Source organism: Lepus europaeus, chromosome X (assembly GCF_033115175.1).
Source record: "Lepus europaeus isolate LE1 chromosome X, mLepTim1.pri, whole genome shotgun sequence".
NCBI lineage: Eukaryota > Metazoa > Chordata > Mammalia > Lagomorpha > Leporidae > Lepus > Lepus europaeus.
In genome coordinates, this window is record NC_084850.1 from 56069685 (window position 1) to 56087415 (window position 17731).

General features: G+C 41.3%; 1 protein-coding gene across 1 annotated transcript in view; it reads left to right on the forward strand.

Annotated features, from left to right (window-relative positions):
- Positions 1-893, forward strand: part of HTR2C (5-hydroxytryptamine receptor 2C) — a 208246-nt gene extending 207353 nt beyond the window's left edge. Inside the window, exon 4 of the mRNA XM_062184107.1 lies at positions 82-893. Within this exon, the coding sequence (XP_062040091.1) occupies positions 82-893 (812 nt within the window). The remainder of the gene's footprint in view (positions 1-81) is intronic.
- The last annotated feature ends 16838 nt before the right edge of the window (positions 894-17731 follow it).

The following is a 17731-nucleotide window of genomic DNA, read 5'->3' on the forward strand; positions in this document are numbered from 1 at the left end:
AAATGGATTATGCCATGGTGCAGTGTGCTCAGTCCTGCAGTAGGCTATAACGAGGTCCTGCCTTCTGTTTGATTTCTGTAGGTGTTTCAGTTCCTATCCCTGTGATTGGACTGAGAGATGAAGACAAAGTGTTCGTGAACAACACAACGTGCGTGCTCAACGACCCAAATTTCGTCCTCATTGGGTCCTTCGTAGCTTTCTTCATCCCGCTGACGATCATGGTGATCACTTATTGCCTGACGATCCACGTTCTTCGCCGACAAGCTCTGATGTTACTGCACGGCCACACCGAGGAACCACCCGGAATAAACCTGAATTTCCTAAAGTGCTGCAAGACAAGTGCTGCTGATGAAGAGAACGCGAACCAGGACCAGAATGCCCGCCGGAAGAAGAAGAGACGTCCCAGGGGCACCATGCAGGCTATCAACAACGAAAGGAAAGCTTCCAAAGTCCTTGGCATTGTTTTCTTTGTGTTTCTGGTCATGTGGTGCCCGTTTTTCATTACTAATATTCTGTCAGTTCTCTGTGGGAAGGCCTGTAACCAGAAGCTCATGGAAAAGCTTCTGAATGTGTTTGTTTGGATCGGCTATGTTTGTTCCGGAATTAATCCTCTGGTGTACACTCTCTTCAACAAAATTTACCGAAGGGCTTTCTCCAACTATTTGCGCTGCAATTATAAGGGAGACAAAAAGCCACCTGTTAGACAAATGCCACGAGTTGCCGCCACTGCTTTGTCTGGGAGGGAGCTGAACGTTAACATTTACCGGCACACCAACGAGCCGGTGACTAGGAAAGCCGATGACAACGAGCCCGGTATAGAGATGCATGTTGAGAATTTGGAGCTGCCAGTAGACCCCTGCAATGTGGTCAGTGAAAGGATCAGTAGTGTGTGAGACAGTGCAGCACAGTCTTTTCCTGCCATAAAGCTCTCCGGGTAGGAAAAGTCTCTCCTTTACTATTTTGTCGGTCCTAACTAATGTAAATACTGCAGTCTGACGAAAAGTGTTTTATATATAGCTTTGCAACCCTGTACTTTACGATCATGCGTGCAATAGTGAGATTTAGAGTTCTATATTTACTGTTTGTAATAGATGGAGACTAACTTATTTTGATTCTTTGATGACTAAAATGTTTATTTTTTTCTTCCCTCCCCTCCCTCCCTCTCTCTCTCCTTGCTGCCTCCTATGCTGCCCTCCTTCCTTCCTTCTTTCCTCTCTTTCCCTCCTTTTGTGCATATGGAAATGTTCATGTTCATCTCAGGTGGCATTTGCAGGAGACCAGAATGATGCACGATCGTGGTTCTACTTCAACCACAGCAAAATTTACAAATTCAATGGATTCTTTTTCCGGGTTAACAGTAAATATACACTTTGAAGTCTTGCTCTGCTCATCTACACACATAAACACAGCAAGATAGGTTCTGCCTTCTGATACAGCTATCAGTGAGTGCAAGGCAGAACTTAGCCTCGTTGCTACACACAGGGGCAAAATTTGACATTGTCAGAACGTTCTGTTGGTATTTTACTGCAATGTCTGTCCCCAAACATAGTGGTTTTTAATATAGCAGCTGGTTAACCAGGACTACAGAAGTGGAAGGATGATAAGAGATATAAACACCAAATAGCTTTTCACTTCTTAAGGACAATGTTCAAATTCTGACTATTAGGACAAGCAAACTGGAATTAGTGTTCTCATTCTGGTCCTTAGTAAATACCTAATTCCATGATTAAACTGGGAAATGAGATCCCAGAGTTATTTCCCATTCCAGGATTCAATATCAATTGGGTTTTGATCTCAGAATCCTGGAAATGCATGTGCTACACACAAAGTGAAATTAGCATTTTGAGCCTTATAAAAATATTTTCTTAATTATGGTACCTCTATCTATAGGACCTAATTTAGCAGTCCATTTTTGAGTAAAACTTGTATTGGAAGGAGAGATGATTAAAGCTTGGGAAGTTTTACTTGATTAAGGACTACAGAACTAGGCCCTTAGAATGTGAAAAAAAAAAGTTATTAAAAAGATGTTTTTATGAACTCTGGGAATAACAGAAATACAGAGTTTCCATTTGGATTTTAAACAAAATTTATCTCATTTTCAGATCCTTCCAAACTCTCTAGTGCAGGAAAAGGCTGCAGCTAATTTGTGAAAGTGGCAAGCTCTTCATTGTACTGCAATTATGTACCAGAAGTTAAAATCTTTGTTAAAATATAGTGTTGTGTTACAATAAGTGTTGGCCATCGTTTCATTCGTGGGCCTGCTGCTCTCTAAGAATTCAGTGCCATTTTAATAGTTTGTAATCCACAAAAGGTTTTTAAGCCTTGCTAAAATCAGACCATTATGTCTATGCTGTGTGCAGAGTGTACAAGTGTTTCCAGTAACTGTATGCTTTTCCATGTGTGTCCATTTCACACAACTGTGGATAAATTTCCAACGAACTCATGATGCTATTTCTTATGCCTGACAGTTACTTCACACACCTGAGAGTGTGCCTCTCAGTATCGTGAAATCAGTGAATGCAGAATCTGAATTCCTAAAACCTTTGGTCTGTATCCTCAACACACAGCATAGATAAATCCAGTAGTCTGCCACAGGGGCAGTGGGAGAGCTGCTGTATTTGAGGAAACTCATACAGTCCCTATTCAATTTACAACACTGCCAAATGTCAGTCAATTGCTTGAGCATGCCCAAACATAACATGAAAGTCAAGTCTACCTGCCTGTTAGGTCAGTTGAACTGCATGTTAAAACAATTATATGAAATTGAATGAGATGATCTATTCCTTACTGAAACGAAAGTGTCTGAAGAAACACAGCATGCATTTAGCATGAGTTCTGCACATGCAGATGGTGCCCTGCATGTATGCCATGTATGTTGCATGAATCCATCGATTTGTATTAATGTAGGGCAGAGTAGCTGATACTAAAAGGACTGAAGAAAATCCTCCAGCAGTCCTTAAAAAGACCATGCATTCAGATCTGAAGTATTGCGAGTAGTAGAGAAAATTGGAAACATCTGATTTCTTTTCTTAACTATCAGGGCAAGCTCATAGCACATGTTTTACAAAGAAATAAAATATAAACCACGGATTTTCAAAAGCACTAGCAATAAGTTGAATGATAACAGCTTATAGCACATTTGTTAATAATTCTTATGTCATCCAGTAGTAGTACTCAATAGTACCCAACACAGTAATTATCCTCAAATTGTGTGCTATTCGTAAGTTCTGTGCAGTTTGGTATGAAATAAATATACTCATTTGGATATAAATCTTCAAGTTCAATGTTAAATCTACAAACTTTTATAAGTGTTTTAAAAAGTCCATGTGATAATGTAAATGTGCTGAATTTACTGTCAAACAAATCATTTTGATGTACTATTACAAATGTATATCTGTTTAAGACACGTGCAACAGACTGCCTTATATTATTTCCTGTATTTCTTCTCCTTTGTCTAATGGTACTTTTTGTGAATGGTTGCAAAGTATTGTCTTATTCCTGATTCCTGTATGTTATTATCCACTCCAGGTTTTTGTGATACTTCCTATTAATTTATTAAATTTATTAAATGTTGGCTAATATCTCATGTGTCTTTTTCACCCCTTGAATCCTTTGTGGGGAAATAAACCACTTCACTTCATTTTCTTTGAAAATTAAACTGAATCGTGTAAAGTAAATTTACAAAGACAATACAACCAGATAATATCATGTTTTCTGACTAATTATGCATACACTCAAAGAGGAAAAGCAATTAAGAAGTAGGAACAATGAAAACAATGTCAACAACAGCATCACTGACTCCTCATGAGCAGAATGATGGCATTCCTGAATTATTCTGCCACCCTTTCCTGATGTGGAGGTGGGGACTCTGCTAGCTCACATGCTCTCCTCACTATCAATATACAAGTGCATTATTGCTGCTGCCTTCTTCCTGCCATACTATAAGGTCTTCAAGGGCAGAAGGGAACACATCTATATACTACTGACAGTTTTATTCCCAACATTTTATAAAACATTTATTCATTTACTTAAAAGTCAGAATTCCAGGGGTTGGGGGAGAGAATATGAATCTTCCATCTGCTGGTTCATCCCCCAAGTGGCTGCAATGGCCAGGGCTAAGTCAGACCAAAGCCAGAAGCCAGGAGCTTCATCTGGGTCTCCCATGTGGGTGCAGAGGCTCAAGCACTTGAGCTGTCCTCTGTTGCTTTCCCAAGCCATTAGCAAAGAGCTGGGTCAAAAGTAGATTAGCCAAGACATGAACTGGCACCCCTATATGGGATGCCAGCATTGCAGGCAGCAACTTTACCCACTACACAACACTGACCCCCTATTTCCAACATTTTAAAATTATTTATTTATTTACCTATGAGATAAAGAGAGAGCTCCCATTCACTGGTACAATCTCCAAATGCCCACAATGCCCAAGACTGGGTCAGGATCAAATATGGGAGACATAAACTCAACCTTGGTCTCCTGTGTACCTGGCAGGAATCCAATTACTTGACCAATCACCTGCTACCTCCCAAGATCCACATTAACAGGAAGCCTAACACAGAAACCAGAACCCAGAGGGTAGTGATACCCATATTCTATATCAGAATGCCTGGTTTAAGTCTTCACTACTCCACTTCTGATCCAGCTTCCTGCTAATGCTCCTGGGGAAACAGGAAGTAATAACTTAAGTATCTGACTCCCCACTACCTATGCAGGAGACCCAGATGGAATTTCTGGCTCCTGGCTTCAGCCTGGTCCAGCCCTGGCTGTTGCAGGCATTGAGGAATGAACCAGTGGATGGAAGATTTCTCTTTCAGCCACCTTGCCTTTCAAATAAAAAAATTTTTAAAACAAATTAATTAAAATTTCATGAAAATTGGAATTGAAAAATTCAACTATTTTTGATGTAAAAATGTTGAAATCCACAGATACACAAGGATCTTCAAACACTTCATGGAAAATACATGTTATGAAAACATTGTGCATAGATTTCAATATTTCCACAGAAATAAACTATTTTTCTCATTCTACTTTTCCACTAACTTTTTGAGATAAACTCAATTACACCTTTGTGGTGCTAGGTGAGCCAAGGCAATCCTGGCATGACATCAGTTCCCTGAGACGTAGTAATACCTCATTCCTTGGCAGCTATGAATAGGCTGGCTCTTAGGATTGGGTTAAGAGGTAACAGTTAAACTGCCACCTAAAACAATAGGATCATGGCTGCCAATGATCAGAAATAGCTTGTAATACTAAGAGAGGGAGCTACTCATGCCCAACGCTGAGGCAAGGGAGAGAGGCTGGAATTTCAACTTTACCAGGTACTAAAATTTTTACTGTTGGTGATAGGAAAAGTAAGCAGAACAGAGACATGCATCAGTCTGTAGCACTGGAAGGTCTTCATGATCTGAGGAGAAAGATGTTTTTTGCCAAGTAGTGGTAGGTATCTGAACTCCTGCTCAGGCTGTACAAATTCCAAGGCTGAGGCACATGTTTCCTTGCATGTTCTCCCTAGGCATATGTTAACATATCACCTAGAAAGCTGAATACATTAGAAAAAAAAAGGACTTTATATACCAACAGGAGTAGGAGGCATCACAGTGGTTCTGTGACCAACAGCACACTCAATACATTAGTAGCTCTAAGGCATAGGGTGGGTTCCTTGGGTGTAAACTCTGAGATGGAATCAGTGGGCAGGCTGTTTATTGGGAAGTGATATTGGGATCCATATGCATGGGGAAGGGATGAAAGTAAAATGGTGGGGGAAAAAGAACTGTAATGCAGTTACAATAAGGACTTATTCTTCATGCACCTTTGGAGGGGATGAGATACCATTTCATCACATTTTCTTTGAAAGCTAAATGAAATAATGGAAAATAAGTTTCCAAAGACAAACAAACCTATGTCAGGAACTGGAGGCAAAGGCCAAAAGTATCAGTGTCCTAGTTCACCTCCTATATAACATGAAGAAACCTGGTTGGCTGCCATTTCTGCCAAAAATCAAGGCAAATGGACAAGAAAAACAATAAAAAATTTGTTTTGGACTATGGTTTCTCTTATCAATCCAGCAGCTTACTAGGATTCTTAGATTTATGAATCTATCCAAATAACTTTGGCTAAGCTGCAGCAATAAACAATCCCAAAGTTTCAGCTGCTTCACCCCCCAAAAAAAGTGCTCTTTCTCCATTACACTCCATGGCTAATGTGGATTTCCGGGAAACCTCTCCTCATCATAGATATTCTAGAAAACTCCTGATAGAGGCTCCATTTTTACATGAGCTTCCATGTAGAAAAGAGAAGGGAACTTGATGAATCTAATTTTCCTACTAACCCTACCTTTAACTTATCAATTTAATCCTAAATCTATTCATAACTTCATGCTTTATCTATAACATTATCTCTACCCTTAAGTTTTTCATAAAGCTATCACCACATTTGATTCCATCTCTGCTCGTAACTTTACAAATATTTTAACCCTATTATTTAAGATTTACTTATTTGAGAGGCATACTTACAGGGAGATGGAGAGACAAGAGACAGAGACAGAGAGAGAATCTTCCATTCACTGGTTCACTCCCTAAATGGCTGCAACAGCTAGAAGTCAGGATCTTCTTCCGGGTCTTTCACACATCTGCAGGGGCCCAAGGACTTGGGTCAGCTTGTGCTACTTTCTTGGGCACATTAGCAGGGACCTGGATCAGAAGTGGAGCATCTGGGACTCAAACCAATGCCCATATGGAATGCCAGTACCATGGGCAGAGGCTTAACCTACTATGCCACAGCACCAGATCCAGCCCTATTTTTTTAATTGTAACATTACCACTATGATCCTGGTATTCTAAAAACTAACATTATCCAACCCCTAACCTTATCTTTATTAATTCCAATTTTCCCCTGCTCTTAACTTCCTTGGGGCTAATTAAACTTACTTCCAGGCCCAAGCTAGTACTGATAATTTCCATTGTTAAAGAATTATTTATTTATTAGGAAATCATAGTTAGAGAGAGAGAGAGAGAGAGAGACAGAGACAGAGACAGAGAGATCTTCCATCTGCTGTTTCACTCTCTAGATGGCCACAATGGCTGGAGCTGGGCCAGTGCAGGGCCAAGCTAAAGCCAGGGGCCAGGAGCTTCATCCAGGACTCCCATGTGGGTGGCAGGGACCTATGCACTCAGGCCATCTTCTACTGCTTTCTCTGTCACATTAGCAGGGAGCTGGATTGGAAGTAGAAAGCTAGTTCTCAAATTAGCACTCATATATGATGTTGGCATCACAGGCAGAGACTTAACCTGCTGTGCCACAATGCCAGCCCCTTAATTATTTCCATTTTGATTTGGAATTTTTTTTCTAAATATCCCAAGTAGCTGGAATGGAAGACACAAGAGGAAACTTTGTAATTACTTTCTCTGTCTTAAAGCCTTGTACCCAAAACAACTTCATTTGAGTTGTCCCCTCCTTTGTCCCAGAATGCAGTGTCTTTTATGTTAATTTTATGATACTCATTTACTGAGGACTGACAATACCAGAAACAAACAGCTTTTACTGTAGAAATATAGGCTGGTACATGTAATATAAGGAAAAGGGGGCAGAAACAGAAAAGAGATGGAGTAAGAACTCACAGCCAGACCAAATTTATTCAAAGAACATAAACTCGCAGAGGTCGACCACCTGCCAGTGTACATACAGACCAAACATGTGGTAGAGGGCCCAGACCCCAGCAGGCTGGGCCATTTTATATCCTAGATGGGCTAGGGGTAGGGTCAGGGGCAGTAGGCAGAGGTGAACTTCTCCATACAGGTTTTTCAAGGTTTCCAAGGGCTTTCAAACCTGGGAAAGAATGCAGGGGGTGGGATGGAGGACAACAGGGTGAGACTGAACTGGTCTCTTGAAATAATGCAGAAGTAACAAGAACCTAAAATAACTGAGGCTTATGTCCTTGTTCCATCATGTAGAATTTCCACTTTTCTTACGGTGGTGGAAACCAAGGATCGACAAGATAAAGGGTCTTCACCTAAGCCAAACTGCTAGAAAGAGCAAAGGGAGAACTCTGTTATTTCTAAGCCTGTGCTGCCCTCAGTCAGGCATGTGACTCAAAAATGCATTCACAAAGCTGACTTTCCCAGAACAGAAAAGCAGAAATGCATCTTTCCAAGTACTGCCACTCCAAGATGAGCTAAGAAAGTTGTTGAGTGTGGAAGAGAGGAGTAAGCCTTTTAAAACTCTTTCACTCCTGCTACTAAAATTAATGAGTGACCATTCACAGTGCACTGTGAATCCCTGAAATGAGAAGGCTCTCCCCTGAGCAGGCTGGGAAGAAGAACAAGAATTGGGCAAACAATGATGAACATGACATTCATAGTGACAAAGAATCTGTAATTACCCCTATATGTACCTCTCTCAGAAGTGACTTGTTTATGCTGAAGGTGAATGAGAAGTTGAAGTGGCCATTTGGTCTCTCTCTCTCTCTTTCTCTCTCTCCCTCCCTCCCTCTCTCTCTCTCTACCCTCTACCTTTCAAATAAATAAAGAAAAAAGAAAAAAATATAAAAGACAAACATGAATTATGATGAACATTGTACCACTAAAGACATTCTAACATCTAAAAACTAAGCACTATTTCAGTAGGAAATTTATCCGAAGATCAGTTTAATTTTCCTAGCTAAAAGGGCTGAGACTTTGTTTAGATACTTAATTAATAAATAGCTATGTGCTACTTATGCAAACACCCAGATCCCAGCTGGAATATTCTTTCAAGTAAGAGAATCTGACAGAGGCTGTTTAAGCACAAAGGCTCAAAGGGGAAACATTTAATTCCAAAACCCATTGAGTGGCTAGATTGCAGAACTGGCAGTAACTTACATAAAAACTACACCTGGGCTCTAACATATTTTGGCATCCTACTGTATGGTTTTAAGAAGTATACAGGTCTGTAACTACCACATACATGGTTCTGTTGGTGCTCAGAACACAATACTCCAGAGTATGGCACTCTGGGATGTTGAGTGCTTTGAGATGAAAGAAAAAAGCATTGGGGGCCTCAGAAGCAAAAAGTCCTTCTTGACTTTCTCTCGCCCTTCTTTCTCCTCCAAAGTTAGGCACAGAAAATAGAAATGCTGTCCCCAGAGTAAGCAGTAAAACCTAGAGTAAGGCTTTCATTACAGAAGAGTCCTACATCATTTGGGGTGGGAGTGGAAGGTGGGGAGGAAGGGATGAGACACAGAGAGCCCAAGGACTATCTGAACAGATAGACCTTGCTAAGTTTTCCCAGTCTGTTACCATTAGTCATACTATTTTTGTCTCATCATGTTTCTCAGGCTGTCTATTCCCCATTGAACCTAAGCATAAACACATGCAGTTTTCCCTGGGTCTTTGGGTTCTCATTTCTGAAGGCCTCTGGGCTACAATAATCTTAAATAAATAAATTTGTTATTCTTGTCTCTTGTTAAGATATTTCTATTACAAAGTTGTCAGCCATGGATCTTGAAATGGTTGAGTAGAAGGTGTTATACCTGTCCACCCCTATAGTTTTCAGCATATCCTTGAAGTGTGGGACTACCTCAGTTGTCTCAATTTTCTCCACACTCTATCATTAACCACTTGTCTGCTAATACTCATTCCTTTCTCCTTTTTCATCTGTATGAATGTAACACCATTCTCTTTGTAGTTTTCTGATATTTTATTGTTTAATGGTAAATATGGTGAATACTGCAGAAAGCTATATTGATAATATTTTATTTGCATTATTTTTTCACAGTTCTATTGTCTGGATCTGGTAGCCAAAGTGGGATTAACAACGAATAAGCATGAGGGTGTTTTTCTTTATTTGGTGGGGGGTGGGTGATAGAAATGTTCTAAAACTGGATTGTATGGGCCAGCGCTGTAGCATCGCAGGTAAAGCCACCACTTGCAGTGCCAGCATCCCATATGGGTGCCAGTCCAAGACCCAGCTGCTCCACTCCCTATCCAGCTCTCTGCTATGGCCTGAGAAATCAGTAGATGGCCCAAGTCCTTGGGTCCCTGCACCAGCGAGGGAGACCTGGAAGAAGCGCTTGGTTCCTGGCTTCGGATCGGCACAGCTCCAGCAGTTGAGGCCAATTGGGGAGTAAACCAGCAGATGGAAGACCTCTCTCTCTCTCTCTCTCTCTCTCTCTCTCTCTCCCTCTCCTTCTCTCTCTGTGAAACTCTGACTTTCAAGTAAATAAATAAATTTTTTTAAAAAACTGGATTGTGCTAATCATAGCACAGCTCTATCAATTCACAAAGAATTATTCAACTATATACTCTGAAATAAACATCTGTATAATTTTGAGTGGATGTGCTGTGAACAACACATTCTGACAAATATTCAATCAAAACATCAATTTTTGCAATCTCTGAGCAAATCATAGCCCATGTTTCCAGTGGAGCTTCATAACATCCTGGATCTCACAGCTTGGTAAAAACTAAGGACTTTAACACTTTTATTGGTTTCTACAGTTCACTTTGACTGATTTATACTATCGATGTTGTGCTTTAGCCTACAGGATTTTGGGGAATAGACTAAACCAACATCAGCCTGTTGATTCTGATGTTACAATTAAGAAATGGAACGTCAGTGATATGGTGGCTTTAACAACTGGAGTGGAGAACAACTGCCTTGGAAGTACCTCCTCTAAAAGCATGTATCTATGTCTTCTCAGTCTCTCCTGCTAGTCAGTCTTCCAAATGACACTGAAGACCCAAAGCTGTCTCAGGAAAATATTCTTCCAAAGGAAAGACACGGATTCCTTCATTTTGTAGTAGAAAATACTCTTTGATTCAATTGGGAACATCTTGACTCATTTCTCTGCCACTGGCCCATCCAGAGTTCTGTTGTACCTAGATGTACACCATTTTCCCATAAGTGAGTAAAGAACAGAAAAAGAACAGATTACTTACCAATCCAGGTCACAGGGTTACAAATAAGTCTTTCCTTTATGAGTGGACAGCAGTTGAGAGCAGATCAATGGCTCAATGAAATCAGAAGCAACCAAAGAAATGGTACACCAAGACAAAAAATAACACCAAGAACCAGAAAAAGACACAACCCCAAGGGGCCCTGTTACTGGTTGCATCAACTCAGGCAAGCCCACAGCAGATAACTTGAGAGCCTCCTGGTTCAACAATGGACATATCTGGAAGCATTCCCCAAGCCATTCACATATCCCTCTGTGAAGGGTAAAGGTTTTTACTAGCTCAAGAGACTTAAGGACTAGCTATTAAAAGATCATTGGCAAAACATTAAGCTGTGCTGACCCTAGGGAGGATTTCTAGGAAGCTAGGCATAAAATTAAAGACAAGGAGGAAGACAGGGTTGTGTCATCCAAAACTGCACCCTGCAGGAAGAAATATTTCACAGAATTAGTCTGGGAGAGCCATTAAGAAAAAACAAACAGAGACAAAATAATCCAGCAACAACTTTAAGCCCTAGAGGGCAATCAGAATCCAGAGTTGCTATAATATGTTATCTAAATGAACACACACACATACACACACAGGCCAGGCATAAAATTAAATATGGAAAAATTATAAGCAAAGAGATAAGATTGTGTGACTCATGTTCAAGAAAAAAAGCAAGCAATAGAATCTAAATTTGATGAGGACCAGATGGTAGACTCAACAGAAAAAGACTTTGAACTTGCCATTTTAAATCATATCTAAAAATTTTAAAACTATGACCACAATATCTCACTAAACAGAGGATATCAATAAATATATTTTTTCTTAGAAAATATTTATTTTATTTCTTTGAAAGACAGAGTTACAGAGACAGACGGAGAGACACAAAGACAAAGATCTTCCATTCATTGGTTCATTCCTTTAATGGTCACAATGCCAGGGGCTGAGCCAGGCCAAAGCCAGGAGCCAGGAGCTCCCTCTGGGTCTCCCATGTTGAGTGCAGGGGCCCAAGCACTTGAGCCATCTTCTGCTGCTTTCCTAGGCAATAGCAAGGAGCTGAATCAGAAGTGGAACAGCTGGGACTCTAACCAGCACCCATATGGGATGCTGGCATTGCAGGCAGCAGCTTAACCTGCTGCACCACAACACCGGCCCCTAAAATGTAAAGGATGTCTAAGAACAAAATAGAAATTCTAGAGTTGAAAAATGTAAGAACTGAAATGAAACATTCACTAGAAGCAGTTTGGCAGCTCTTCAAGTGTTAAACACAAAGTTAACATGATCATGCATAGCAACATTACTCATAATTAAAAAGTGGAAGCAATCCAGATGTCCATCAAATGCTGAATGGATAATTTTGTGATATATCCATAAAATAGAATATTTTGATGTAGGCAAGTAGCTATTGAGTGAGGAAGAGCGAGGGACTGCCTGAGCTGTGTGCTTGCATGCATCAACCTAACTCCATCCCCTTTTGTGATGATCCAACAAAACCTGTAGGCTTGACACATCCACTCATCATGCACTTTAGCCTCACTTCTCCTCATACACCAGATGCCATGACACTCCTAGAGATCAGCACATGCACTGCAGCACCACCCCCAAATCTGCTGCCTTCGAGTATTCAATTGAGCCATGCCTCCAGGCACTTCCCCCCGCCATATAAAAGGATGACTCCAACTTTGGTGGAGACAGCTCTCCCTCATGAGCTTGACCACACTCCCACGTTGGAGGATGGCAAGCTGGAGGACTGCTGGAAAATGAGGATAAAAAGGGGAGCCCTTGCACTGCTCTCCATCCTTTCGAGGATCATGGCCTGGTGCGTGTAAACCACCCGGAGGAGAAGAAAGAAGAACGGAGCTGAGCCGAGCTGTCACTGACGAGATCCTGACCCGTTCCTGACCCGTCCCAGCCACAGCTTTCTGCGCTGCATCCATTCCTGAGCCATTCCAGCCGCAGTCTCCTGAGTGGCCTTAGCCACATGAGCTGCCCTGTTCCTGTCTAGTTCCTGTCTAATAAAAGTTGCTGTAACACTTTTGGCTTTGCCGCTGAACCAAGGGCCCGGTGTGTGTGAACCTCTGGATCTCCACACATCTGGAGCTGAAGAGACAGCCCGCTACACTACATGGAGCAGGTAGCGGCACAAGCCGACCTGCAGAGCTGTCCCTGAGCTGTGTGAGTGTGTGTGTGTGTGTATGGGCCCAGTGCGAGCGAACCTCTGGATCTCCTCGCACTTGGAGTCGAAGAGCCAGCCCGCTAGCTTTTGCTATGCAGCACAAGGCGACGACGGGATCAAGAGGCCAGTGAAGCTGCTGCATCGCCACCCTGCCGCCGTGTCTGACCAGTGGAGCTGCCACCTCACCACCTCACCTGGAGTCCTTAGCAGCCTGCTGACAGAGTTGACCACAGAGCCAGACCAGGCCTCTCAGCAGGGGACCTCTCCAACTTCTCGCCTTGCTGCCTGCCTGGGAACTTTAAGCCTACTGCCCAGAGTGATAGCCTTCCCACGACTTCCTGCTGCCTGTAAGTGACTGATCGGAGTTCCGTCCCTGCTGGGATGTTGAACCCTGGACACTGTACACTCCCCACTGGAGAAACACATTCGTGACAGTGATACGAGCCTAGATACATAGCAAACCAATATTATGTATTGAATCTTTTGCTGTGCTTGTATTGTTCATTGTGATAGAGATTACTGCAATAGTGTTTGTTGTGACTTGTGATATAAGAATATTGATTTTCTGGCCAATAAGTGATATTGTTAAGATTAGGTATATATTAAGACAAGTAGGTATATTAAGCTAAGTTATTCAGCAAGTGTGTTAAGGCAGCCACAAATTACGTTAAGTGATATTATTGATATTATTGATAGTGATGTTAGTGATATTGATAAGTGTGTTAAGTAGTTATGTTAAGTTAGGTGATTAGGCCAAGTAGTTAAGCTAAATAGTTACGTTAAGCTAAGTAGCTAAGTTAAGTAGTTAAGTCACATTAAGTAGTGGTGTTAAGTTTATTGATAAGTGTATTAAATAGTATAGATTGATAAGTATATTGATATAGATTAGTATATTGATCCTAATAAATAAGCAGTGGAGTGATGTAATAAACCCCTGGTGTGTAAGCAATAAAAATCTTTTCTAGTAAAGGCAATCTTGTGTCCATGTGTTCTTTTCTTCCCCATGACTGACAAGTCATACATTGCACTTGCTACTGTCGAGCTACATGACAGTAGGTATTCGCGACAACCTGGTAATAGTGGGGTTTTTAAGCATAATTTTGGGGAAGAAAAAAAAACTTGGCAATCTATTTGACATTCAGTTGCAAGGCAAGGGCAAAACCCATCTGTGATCTTATTTGCCAAGGGGTTGGATAGGTAACTTTTCTTTACAGTAAAATTTACGCTCAGAAGGATGGAATCCCCACTCCCTTGTTATTCTCATGGTAAAACTGGAAGCTTTCAAGGAGTGGGGCAGGCACTTACCCTTGCTAAAGATAAAATTGGGGGGAAGCAAGCATTTTGCACCCTAAATTTCCATTGGGACCAACCTGACTATGTATTAACCCATCTGATTCCTCACAGTTGCAGCAGACCTTGTACAAGGTTGTGATTTTGGCTGCCTTTTAGATAGTTCTTGTTATCAGGCAGATCTGCATGAGACCTGTCTCCTCTCCACCTAGTTCATAGTTTCCTGACTCTAGTTTGTTACAGTTTGATGTACGTGACTCCATTTTTTTCTGACAGCTTTTACAATTTATAATACATATACACATACACATTACACATTCAGGTACACCTTGTACACACAGGTGCATGCAAATATATGTATATTATATGAGAGAAAAATAATTTTCCCACTACACTTCATAATCCTTAGGATATACCTCTGTAACAAAAGACAGAGTAACACACATAAAAAGCTTATTGGCCAGCGCTGTGGCATAGCATGTCGGGCTGCCACCTACAGTGCTGGCATCAGGGCCACTTCTGATCCAGTTCCCTGCTAATGCTCCTGGGAAAGCAGCAGAAGATGGCCCAAGTGCTTGGGCCTCTGCAACCACATCAGGGGTCCTGGGGAAGCTTCTGGCTCCTGGCTCCTGGCTTCAGATTGGCCCACCTCCATCTGTTGTGGATTTGGGGAGTGGAACAGCAGACAGAAGATCTGTCTCTGACTCTCTCTGTAACTCTACCTTTCAAATAAATAAATAGGTCTTTTTTTAAAAAAGAAAAAAGTTTAGTAATGTGTACTTACATAACTCATGTATACACAGGAGATACTGAGAGAAATGAGTAAATCTCAAAGAAGTGGCTTTGAGATCAGATTTAAATACCATCCTCTGCTAAAATAAAAAAAAAAGGAGGCCAGTATTGGGGGGAAAGGGGCGACAAAAGCAGAGTAAATAAGGGTAAGACATATTATGCAGATGTAAGTCCATGCATAATGAGTCCCTAGTGGTTTAAAATCTTTCTCAACTTGGAACAGAAAAGGAAGCACCCTTACAAATGCATATTTCCTTTAAAGATATAAATTTCTCTTACAAAAGTTTACCTTCAGCAAGAAACAAGTGCCAATCCTACCCTTCTGGGTTTCTAGTTTTATCATGAGAATAGAAAGAAGTTACATATCTTACCCTTCCTGGCTCTTTTTTTTTATTATGAGCAAGCCAGACAGGGCAAACAAGATTACAAAGCAGGTCTTTTGATGGGTTTTGTCCCGGCCTTGTAACAGATTGCTAGCTGATTGACAGTTTTTGTTTTCCCAAATTGTGCTTACAAACCCCTCTACCACCAGCCCCTCTCTTTTGCCTTTCTAGAAGCCTCCCTCCTGGCCACTTTGGCGGAAGGTCTCTGGATTAAATAAATATTGCTTTTAGCTCAGAAAAAAAATAAAAAAGGAAGGCATATTTCAGGGTGGCATGTTCAGGTCTTCTATTATATGCACATGTCTATATGAGCAGAGGCACAAAGCAGTCAGAGACAAAGATAAGCTACATTTAGTTTTGGTATTACTGTTAGGCAGGAAGTTAGAAAATCGTCTGTGTGTATGAGAGGGTCCTGAGGAAAACAAAGCACCTGGAGAAGCTCACCTTGGAAGCAGCCCAGGATTTTACACTTCAAAGTCGTGCCCATAGCCAACCGGGTAACTTTAAAGGCAGTCTCAGTCCTCTCCACAAGGATAGCTCTCCAGGGAAAACCTCTCTGCTCAGCACCAAATGGGGCACCTGGCCTGACAGCATTGAGCAATAAAACCTTTACATCCTTCCTCCAAGGCAGGCACCGTAGGGGAAGCTCCTCTGCCCGAGCCCTGTGGGCTCCGCAGTCTGACAGCACTGAGGAGTGAAATCTTGGGAGGAATTTCACCTAATTCACACTCAGCAAACCCTTTGTCGAGGAGGAAGAGAAGGGGAAGAATTGGACCCCTTTCCCATATAAGCCTCAGTCTGACCACAGACTGCGTGCTCCAGCTCTCAGCTCTCTGCTAAGCTGCCCCCTGGCTTGCCAGGTGTATTCTCTCCATTTAACCATGTAACCTTGCTCTCCCCAATCTGAGTGACTGGGCACTCTCTCTCAGATTCTATCCCACCCGTTCTGTCTGGAGAGGTGCCCACCTATTCTGATTGATGCCCTTCCTCCAATAAACCTTGCTACCTTGCTTACCACTGTTCTCTGTCTCACGACTGAATTCTTTTCTTGTGCAGAGACAGGAACCTACCACTCATCTCTGCTAACAATAAGATACTCCATTTGGTGCTGAGGAGAGAGGATTCTCCTGGGGAGCTTTCCTTGAGGGGGAGGGCTGAGACCACCTATAAAGTTACCCGGGTATGGGCACGACTTTGAAGTGTAAAATCCTGGGATGCTTCCAAGGTGAGCTTCTGAAGTTGCGTTCTTTCCTCAGGCCCCTCTCACACACACAGGCAATTTCTAACTTCCTAACATTATGACTACTGCTTTTCTAAAAATTTATTGTTAGTATTTAAATAAGTACTTTTGGAAGTCTTTCTGAACCATACTTCTAGAATACTTTGGATAACAAAATTTCTATCTTTGAAGCTAAGAAAGTCTCTATTTATAAAACCTCAGTCCTGGAACTATAAAATCTTGTCAGGAGAATATTCTTTGGGTGTATATGGGAAATCTGTTACACAACTTTCTCAATTTCTTCCATGGAAATTTGCATCTTAGCTTCTATCTCCTCTTGAGGCAATATTGGTTTAAAATTTTTAATTTCATCTTACTTTCAAATATATTTTCATAAATATGATAAAGTATAGAATTCTTTTTTTATTTAGTAAATATAAATTTCCAAAGTACAGTTTATGGATTACAATGGTTTACCAACCCCCATAATTTCCCTCCCACTCACACCCCCCCATCTCCTGCTCCCACTCCCATTCCATACACACCAAGATTCATTTTCAATTATCTTTATATACAGAAGATAGATTTAGTATATATTAAGTAAAGATTTCATCAGTTTGCACCCACACAGAAACACAAAGTATAAAATACTGTTTCAGTGCTAGTTATAGCATTAATTCACATAGGACAACACATTAAGGACAGAGATCCCACATGAGGAGTAAGTACACAGTGACTCCTGTTGTTGACTTAACAATTTGACACTCTTGTTTATGGCGTCAGTAATCTCCCTAAGCTCTAGTCATGAGGTGCCAAAGCTATGGAAGCCTTTTGAGTTCACCAACTTTGAACTTATCCAACAGAGTCATAGTCAAAGTGGAAGTTCTCTCCTCCCTTCAGAGAAAGGTATCTCCTTCTGTGAAGGCCCCGTTCTTTCCAATGGAATCTCACTCCCAGAGAT